The sequence below is a fragment of the Verticillium alfalfae genome, genomic scaffold, assembly GCF_000150825.1.
Source record: "Verticillium alfalfae VaMs.102 supercont1.2 genomic scaffold, whole genome shotgun sequence".
NCBI lineage: Eukaryota > Fungi > Ascomycota > Sordariomycetes > Glomerellales > Plectosphaerellaceae > Verticillium > Verticillium alfalfae.
In genome coordinates, this window is record NW_003315037.1 from 1605916 (window position 1) to 1614299 (window position 8384).

The 8384-nt window shown below is 58.5% G+C and overlaps 2 protein-coding genes across 2 annotated transcripts; both read left to right on the forward strand.

Annotated features, from left to right (window-relative positions):
* Positions 1–91: 91 nt before the first annotated feature.
* Positions 92–1942, forward strand: VDBG_01957 (UBX domain-containing protein; the record flags this gene model as incomplete). The annotated part of the gene is made up of 2 exons (XM_003007723.1): positions 92–271; positions 329–1942. The coding sequence occupies 2 exons, from the start codon at positions 137–139 to the stop codon at positions 1739–1741; spliced, it is 1548 nt and encodes a 515-aa protein (XP_003007769.1).
* A 1694-nt stretch (positions 1943–3636) lies between these two features.
* VDBG_01958 (conserved hypothetical protein) lies at positions 3637–5125 on the forward strand (the record flags this gene model as incomplete). The annotated part of the gene is made up of 4 exons (XM_003007724.1): positions 3637–3852; positions 3923–3958; positions 4021–4419; positions 4478–5125. The coding sequence occupies 4 exons, from the start codon at positions 3637–3639 to the stop codon at positions 5123–5125; spliced, it is 1299 nt and encodes a 432-aa protein (XP_003007770.1).
* Positions 5126–8384: the final 3259 nt, after the last annotated feature.

Here is an 8384-nt window from a genome sequence, read left to right on the forward strand (position 1 = left end):
CTCCTGACTTGATTCGGTTACGCGTCACTTCAAGCATCAGCAATTCTTTTTTGGTGTACCTAGACCAGGCGACTTGGTTCACATTCAGGACAATTCCTGAAAACGCCCAGAATTATCGCCACTCAAAAGCATACCGATGGCGACGGGAGATGTTGACTTGGGAGAGCTTTCTCCAAGCCAACAAGATGTCCTGCAGCAGTACATGCAGGTCACAGATCAAGAGGTCAAAGACGCCATACCACTCCTACAACGATCACAATGGAATGTCCAGGTACGGCCATGAACCAATCAACCAGGTATTCACGAACACTAACGAGACTCGTGACAGATTGCCATCGCGAAGTTCTTCGACGGCGAAGGGCCTGATCCTCTAGCCGAGGCGTTGGCTCAACAAGAGCTCCCGCGGTCATCTGCCAGACTCGAAAACTTGCAGGAGAGCATGTACACATCAGCGGCTCAGCCGCCGAGACGCAACCCAGCCGACAGACCCGAACCGGCACCAAGGATCGTCCCCATGCCCAACACAATCCACAGGCCGCCGTTCCTCGTCGGACTCCTACTGACGCCCTTCAGCCTCGGGTGGGCTGTTGCCTCTCGACTCTTCCGCACTGTTTGGTACCTCTTCTCCTTCTTGCCGGCCTCAATTCGACCGCGAGGGTTGACGAACGGAGCGGCACCCGGCCTTCGGAACACCACGGGCCGCCGAATGCTGATGCCCCAAGATACGGCAGCCAGGTTCAAGCGCGAGTTTGAGGAAGAGTACGGCAATAGCGAGCTGCCGTGGTTCGAAGGAGGCATCGCGCAAGCGCAAGATTTGGCGAAGAAGGACCTAAAGTTCCTGTGGGTTGTGTTGATGTCACCGGAGCACGACGATACGGAATCCTTCACGCGCGAGACGCTCCTGGCACCGGAGGTCATCAGTTTCATCCGGGATCCGGCCAACAACATCATTCTGTGGGGCGGCAACATCCTCGACTCGGAGGCCTACCAAGTGGCGCAAGAGTACAACTGCACCAAGTACCCGTTTTCAGCGCTGGTCTGTCTGACGCCCAAAGAGGGCAGCACGAGGATGAGCATCGTGAAGCGCCTCGTCGGCGCGATGCCGCCGACAGTCTACCTCTCTGAAGCGCAGAGCGCCATCAACAAGTACACGGCGGACCTGGCGGGCGTGCGTGCCGAAAGGACGGCAAGGGAGATGACGCAGAACCTGCGCCACGAGCAAGACTCGGCCTACGAGCGATCTCTTGCCAAGGACCGAGAGAGGGCTCGGCAGCGACGCGAGGCGGAGAAGGCTGCGGCAGAGGCGGTGCAGAGGGCAGAGGAGGAGGCCGCGGCGGCTACGCGGCTCGCAGCGCAGCGTGATCAGTGGAAGCGCTGGCGGGCGGCGAGGATCGAGGCCGAGCCAGCCGCCGACGACAAGGAGGTGGTGCGCATCGCGCTCAAGATGCCCGAGTCGTCCGGCGCCGGGAGGATCGTGAGACGGTTCCGCAAGGATACGTCCCTCGAGGCCCTCTACGCGTTTGTCGAGTGCTACGACCTGCTACAGGGAGAGCTCGACGAGAAGGCCGAGGAACCGGCGGACTACAAGCACAAGTTCGGCTTCAGCATTGCATCGATCATGCCGAGGGTGGTGTACGAAGCCAGCGAGGACACGACCATGGGAGAGAAGATAGGGCGGTCGGGCAATCTCATCGTGGAGGACGTCACCCCGCATGTCGACGAGTCAGATGGTGAGAGGTGATCAGGTGTGATGGTCAGTTTTTGTTTTGATGTGGGGTTGGCAGACGAGTGCATGTCCAGGCGGCGGCGTGGCCCTGCGCCGGGGAAGGCGGGCCTGGGCTGTAGGACAATGGGGCCGTTATGGCACCGTGATCACGGACGGGGGATGAGTAGGCCACCGATCCAGTTTGGTCGCTACGAATAGAATTCTCCTCCTCCACTGGTCGCTCGTTTCAGATCGCACTTTGTCGTGATAGCCTTGGGATGAAACATTGGTTTGCCGCGGGGGCTCTGCGGTTCTTGTGGAAGGACTGGGTTTCATAGAGTGTCCCGCCAACAGGCGCTAAGCGACGTGATGCAGGAGACTGTCGGTTTTGTCTGTCTGTCAGTCTGGCTCAGGCGCGAGGTGCAGCTTCGGAGAGACACACAGAGGGAGACAAGCTCACGGGGCCACAGCGGCGCACAGGGCCGCGGCGGCGCACACAGCAGGCGAGCCGGCGGGACGAGGCATGTTGAAGATGACGTCCGCGCGTTGGCAAGGGGTGTATCACAAGCTTTCACCCTGTTTGCGAGCGAGGGGGCCGAGACCCTCAAGGGACGACGAAAGGGGCGGGATGCGTTGCTGATCGGGGATTGCGGTACATGGTACACAAAGAGTGGCACAGGGGACTATCGCTCTCTGAGGCGGAGGCCTGTAAGACGATGGATGCTCGACGTGGACGGAAGCCCGACGAAGACGCGTCGGTCCAACTGCCGACGTCGGCCGGCCTTTTTTTTCGATGGACTGGATGGGAGAAACTGGACATTTGTCCAGTAGATGGCGTGTCCTTTTTGCCGTCGTGGGTGCGGCAACCTGCTCGCGAGCTTGCGTGGATGAGGCTGTGCAGGCGCGTGGCAGATGCTTGGCATGGGAGACGTCACTACAGGGCAGCCCCCTCCGCCTGTTCTCCTCGAAAGTAGACGAGATGAGCGAGCAGGTAGCGCAGAACTCGTTCAAAAAATTGGCCACGAGGATAGCGGGGGTTCATGCTTCAAGCGCCTGGTCATGGCGCGGAGGTGTGCAAGCAAGCAGGCAAGCAAGCAAAGAAAGGAAGCTTGACAGGGCCCACGACAGCAAAGCCGCGAAAGATCGACCATGCTCAAGTGAATTGTGGAGTGGGCGCGCAAGGCCACAGGACCCTTATTGTTCGTTCCTAGTCTCCCGAGGGCACATATCGCCAAGGTAGCTTGGACCCTGGTATAAAGGCAAGAAAGAGACCCCCAAAGCCAACTTGGTCGCCGCCGCACCATCTTGTCTACCGTGCCTCCCAACAAACATACCGAGGCTGATGCCGGTGCAGTTGCAGGTGCAGCAGTGAATGCGGCGCGACCACTGATAAAACAAAACATATTCGACACAGAGAGGCGCCATCCATCGTCGAGGGATCCCAGAGGTCGGTAACAGGTACCGATCAAACCACAAGCTCCCTCGCGCGGCCCCCCTCTCGCTCTCGGCTCACGAGCCCCATGCTCCTTCGTCCCTCGCCCCTCCCACCCAAAAGCAAGGCGACCAACCCCAAAAGTACCCAGACCCCGGCGTGACCCAACGCCAAACGTGCAACTCGACTTGATACCCTTTCAGCATTGACTCCCATCATCCATCCACCCGAACTGGAACACAGCACCCACCGACCGGCATCCCGAGACCTGGGACCTGCATCTACAACTGCCTCGCCTCAGCCGCCATCGACCTGCAGCTGCGCGTCTTCCCCAACGAACCAGAGCCGTATCCCGTTCCAAAGGCGACTGCCATTGAAACCCCAATACCGCTTGAAGCCGACCCATCCGCGTCATCCACCACCCCGCCGAGGCTCGGATCTGAAGCGACCTGCGCCCACCCGAAAACCTCACCTCAACCTTGGCTCTGTGGTCGCAATCATGAAATCCGTCAAGAAGGGTCTCAGCGTCAACCGCATAGTTGGCACCCTCAAGCGGAGGACGGGAACAAGCTCGGCAGCCAACAACAGCAACAGCAACAACAACAACACCGGCAGCGGCAGCGGGCCTTCCAACGAGGCACCGACAACCCAGGGACTCGCCATCGCAGACGATCTACAAGAAGACAGCCCCGAAGGAATTGCTGTTCGCAATGTGGTAAGCAGACCTCGGTTGCCGTCGTTGGGACACTGTTTTCGCCTGTGCCTATTCACTGACGACCCAACAGAAAGCGTTCTGCGAGTCTGGAGGCCCAAACAGACAGGTATGTATATCCATTGCCGTCTTCCTCACTCTCATGTGCGCCGGAACCACGTGCGCTGACAGGCGCGCCACCAGGGAGACGAGGTTCTCTTCCTCCCGCCCATTGTCGATGCCGCCGAATCCTCTCCGACCGCCGCGACGCAATGCGCCCGCTACATCCGCAAGTATCTGACGGACAAGTACTCACCAAAGGCCTCCTGGCAGTACAACGCCGTCATGCTGATTCGCATCCTGGCCGACAACCCTGGTCGCAGCTTCACCCGTAACTTCGACTTCAAGTTCTGCAACGTCGTCAAGGATGTGCTGAGAAACGGCCGCGACCCGAGCGTGCGCCAGATCCTCATGGAGACCTTGGACGATTTCGAGCAGACGAGGGCCAACGATGAGGGCGTCAAGGACTTGGTCTACATGTGGAAGAAGGAGAAGGAGCGCGCCTTCCAGCGCGGCGAGAGAAACTTCAGGGTATGTCTAGTGACGATTCCTCATCACGACACTACGCGACGCCAGTTGACACCTTCAGTATCCCCAAGGCGCGCATTCTGCCCCGCAGATGACGGCATCACAGTATAACGAAGGCGGTCACAACTCCAACTACTTTGCGAGGAGTCACTCGAACAGGAGGCTGCCAGGCCCGGCTGAGCTCGCGAGCCGCCTTGAGGAAGCCCGGAGTTCCGCCAAGCTCCTTTCGCAAGTCGTCAACAACACCCCGCCACAGGAACTTCTCAACAACGACCTCGTCAAGGAGTTTGCCGACCGCTGCCAGAGCGCGACGCGCAGCATACAGCTCTACATGCTCGCCGAGGACCCCGCTCCTGACAACGACACGATGGAGAGCCTGATCGACGCCAACGAGCAGCTTCAGACTGCCCTTAACCAACACCAACGAGGCGTCCTCAACGCGCGGAAGCAGCTCGGCCTCAACAGCACCCCGAGCCACAACCAGCAGAACACGTTCTCGGCCGAGATGACCAACGGCCAGCCACCCGTTCTCCCCCTCGACACCCGTCCTCCACAGCATGAGCAGCAGTGGCTGCCCTCTCAACCGACCTCGGCGCCTCAGCAGCCATCTCGCAAACCCGTCGGCGGCACCAACGAGAACAGCCACGGCGACTTTGCGCCACCGACGGGCCCCCCGCCCGGTCTGCCACCGAAAGGACCGAACGCTTGAGTCTGGTGGTGGCGGTGACCTTTCCAGGACCCCGCGGCCCGCGCCTCTGCGCGGCGCGCCGCCAGTCCCGGGCTTCAATCCGACGCAGAGCTACGTCGGCCGACAGGACAGCGCCGTCGGACACACGACGATGCATGGCGCGCAGGGCAGCCGGAACACGCGGGATGACGATGACATCTACGACTCGAGGTAATCTACACTTCGTCCGTCCGGCAATCTCAGTGTAGAAGACCCCGAAGTTGATCTAAGGCGAGTGGGTTCCAGAGGTTCCATCTGCACTGGCACGTGCTCTGCCTTGTACTTTTCCCGACATGTCTCTTTGCCATCGTCACCGACTGTCTTCTTTGTCATCGCGACCAGCCTGACACAGAGCAGCTTACGAACGGATGAGAAGGGGTGGAGGCAGACATCCCGATGGGGACATACTCTTTCCGGCGGCTAAAGAAGAATGAAGAAGGAACCGAAGGCGAGATGGCGGTGGTTCTTTTCATACTTGGTGGTCTATCCCCTCATTCGCAGGTCATTTAGGCAGATGAAGCAAGCATTTTGATTCAGCAAAACGGAGACAATCTCCCCTGTCAACGGTAGGCCGAGCCTCCGCTCGCGCGATTCGTGTACACCGTGATTCGTCCACTCGCTGCAGTCACGATTTCTCTGTGCTCGTTCTTTCCTGCTCGTGGATCTCTGTGCGCGTCGGACGCAGCATACGTGTCCTCGCAAGGGCTGCCAAAGTTGGTCATTGACGATGGTATAGAGGAGCAATAATGGGTATGGCCGGCTGGGATGCAAGATGGACACGACGTAGTGTGACAGGGGTACAGAAGCCGACTGCTCGTGTCATGTTGCTTCCGCAGCGTTCTCGTGACTGGCGAACAAGAGAAAGAATACCGGCCGCTCTAGGGGATGATCTTCTCCCAGTTCCTCACCCTGTGCCGCCGTGTAGGGATACAGGCAGACATGAGGCATAGAGCATCACCTGCAGCCATCTTGAACGCAGCTCTGATCTCCATGTACACAGGACATGCGTGGCCCGAGAAAAAGGCAAAAGCGGCACTTAAATCGCCTTTGGATCGGCTCTAACTCATCACGGGCATCATGTCGTCCTTTTGCCTTAAGACGCCATCGATTGAGTTCCAAGCTGCACATGCAGCCTTAGATTAAGTGCCGTTCAATAACCAAGACCAAGGGACCGGCCACGTCCCATGTACATGTAGACACGTCTTTCGGGCGGCCACGGCGGCTGCCAGCGATGACCCTTTGCCCCCACCCCCAAGCCCACTCCTAGATCTGTCAAGCTGTCGTTGGTCAGTGTCCTCCGTGGCTTGCAAACCAGCTCCGCCATCAAAGGTGACTTTGGGGGGGGGCGGGGCTCGTAGATGCTTTAGTTGAGACAGGCCTGCAGTTGTTAACTTGTCTTGGTGCGGAGTCGTCCGTGAGGGGGCCGATTAGGGGGTGTTTTGAGGGGTAGCTGTGGCCGTTGGAGGAATTGCGAGTAGGAGAAGTGGCCTCGTCGATATGAGCAATGTCAAGCGCAGAAATCATGCAGATGCTCCTCGACGTTTGGCGCGGACACGAAGTGCGCAGTGGCTGACTCGACGTAGTATCTGGTCATGATACGGCTCGTCAAACCAAGGCTCGACTGACAAATGATGTGACCAAGAGTCAGGGCCGCCTTCCTGCAACATTGGGACCGTGACGATGCCTACCCCATCTCAGCTTCATCGCCTAGAGGCTACGTCTATCTGGGGCTTTTACGAGCTGGCTCTAAAGGCTTTGCAAGCAGACTGGCAATCATATGGCTGACGCACCTTTGGGGGTGGTCAACTGGCGAACTAGGATTCGGATGGCCTGCCGAAAAGGACGGGTTCAATATCAACAGCACGGTGCCGCTAGACAGGGATACAATGGGCCACTCGCATCTCCGAACAGACCAGGTTCGCGAGGAAGAAAAGTAATACTCGGGGCTAAGCTCGACGTAGACAACAATCAGATGAAGGCCCATGCGGGTGGTGGTGGAACAAATGTCAACCGAACCCTGAAAAAGCTTCTGAAACGGGGCCGAAAGCTCGGATAGTCCCAGGCCGTTTGAAGCTGATCCTCAAACCTTTGAGATGGGGGAGGGGCGGTTGTCGATCATCACTTGAGACGACAACCAGCTTTTTGTTGGTGTGTCACCTTTCGGATTGAACCACCTGGTTGTACGTGCTGTGATCAGAGGCAAAACAAGTTGTGCGTTGCTGAGTGTGGTCAATACCCTGCCTAACAGCGTGCCTGTCAGTAAGCGTGGCCGGCCGGAAGAGAAGTACCAAGCATGAACTGGAGCCAATGCAGGCGTACGTAGACAAGCGGCGTGGCTGTCTTGTGGGGGTATCGCGACAAGAACCCAAAGCGGATGAACGTCCATGACCCTACACTCCCATAGTGAAAATGAAGTGACGGGTCAGATGCAGTTCGGGGATGCCACTTGACTGGTTATCATTCGGTACGACAGGAGGGGCGGGTGAATAGCGGCGTCAAGAACCGACAGCTGGGAAGCGGGCAGGGTTCCTCCTCCAGATGCGATTCGTCCAAGAACTCGGCGTCCGTTCCCCCGGCAGGGGTGTTTTCCTTGCGGGTTGCGGTGGGTGGCGGGACCGCTCGCTACTCAGCCATGGGCAGGTCACTTCGGTAGAATGGTAGACCAGGGTCACCAATCTGACGGTTGCGCGGGAGTCTGAGCGCAGTGAAAGGGTTCCGCCGGCGGGCTGAGTTGACGTCGGAGATTTGGGACCTTGTGTTGTAGGGGGGGTTGTTTCTTACTCTGATTTCTCCTGGGCCCAGCCGGCCTGTCGGTCGAGTTCAGCGCTCGGGCCACGGCAACTGGTGCTGTACGGCACAATGTGAGGGATTGTTCGAACAATCAATGAATATCATCTTCGGCAGTGTTGCCTGCTATGTACGATGACGAAAGACTTTCAGGTGTAGTGGAGGGTCGAAGCCGCCAGCATGGGAGCGGCGGTCGCGTGGGTTGGGAGGGTCCAACTCAATGAGAAATCAGTAGCATAGGGGAGGGCAAAATTAGAATAGACCTCACCATGCCATGCCGTTCCCACGGCATCCGGAGCTTTGAGAGTGTGGTGGTCATCAGTAGCGAGGCAGGTTGGGGGTGCTGGCCAGGTCGCTGGGCTCGGCGGTTCGTTCTAAGAAGGGAAATGGTGGAGGAAGGGAGCTAAAGAAACCTGGTGGTACCTTCAACCCTTTAGGTTCATCTGCCTAAGTG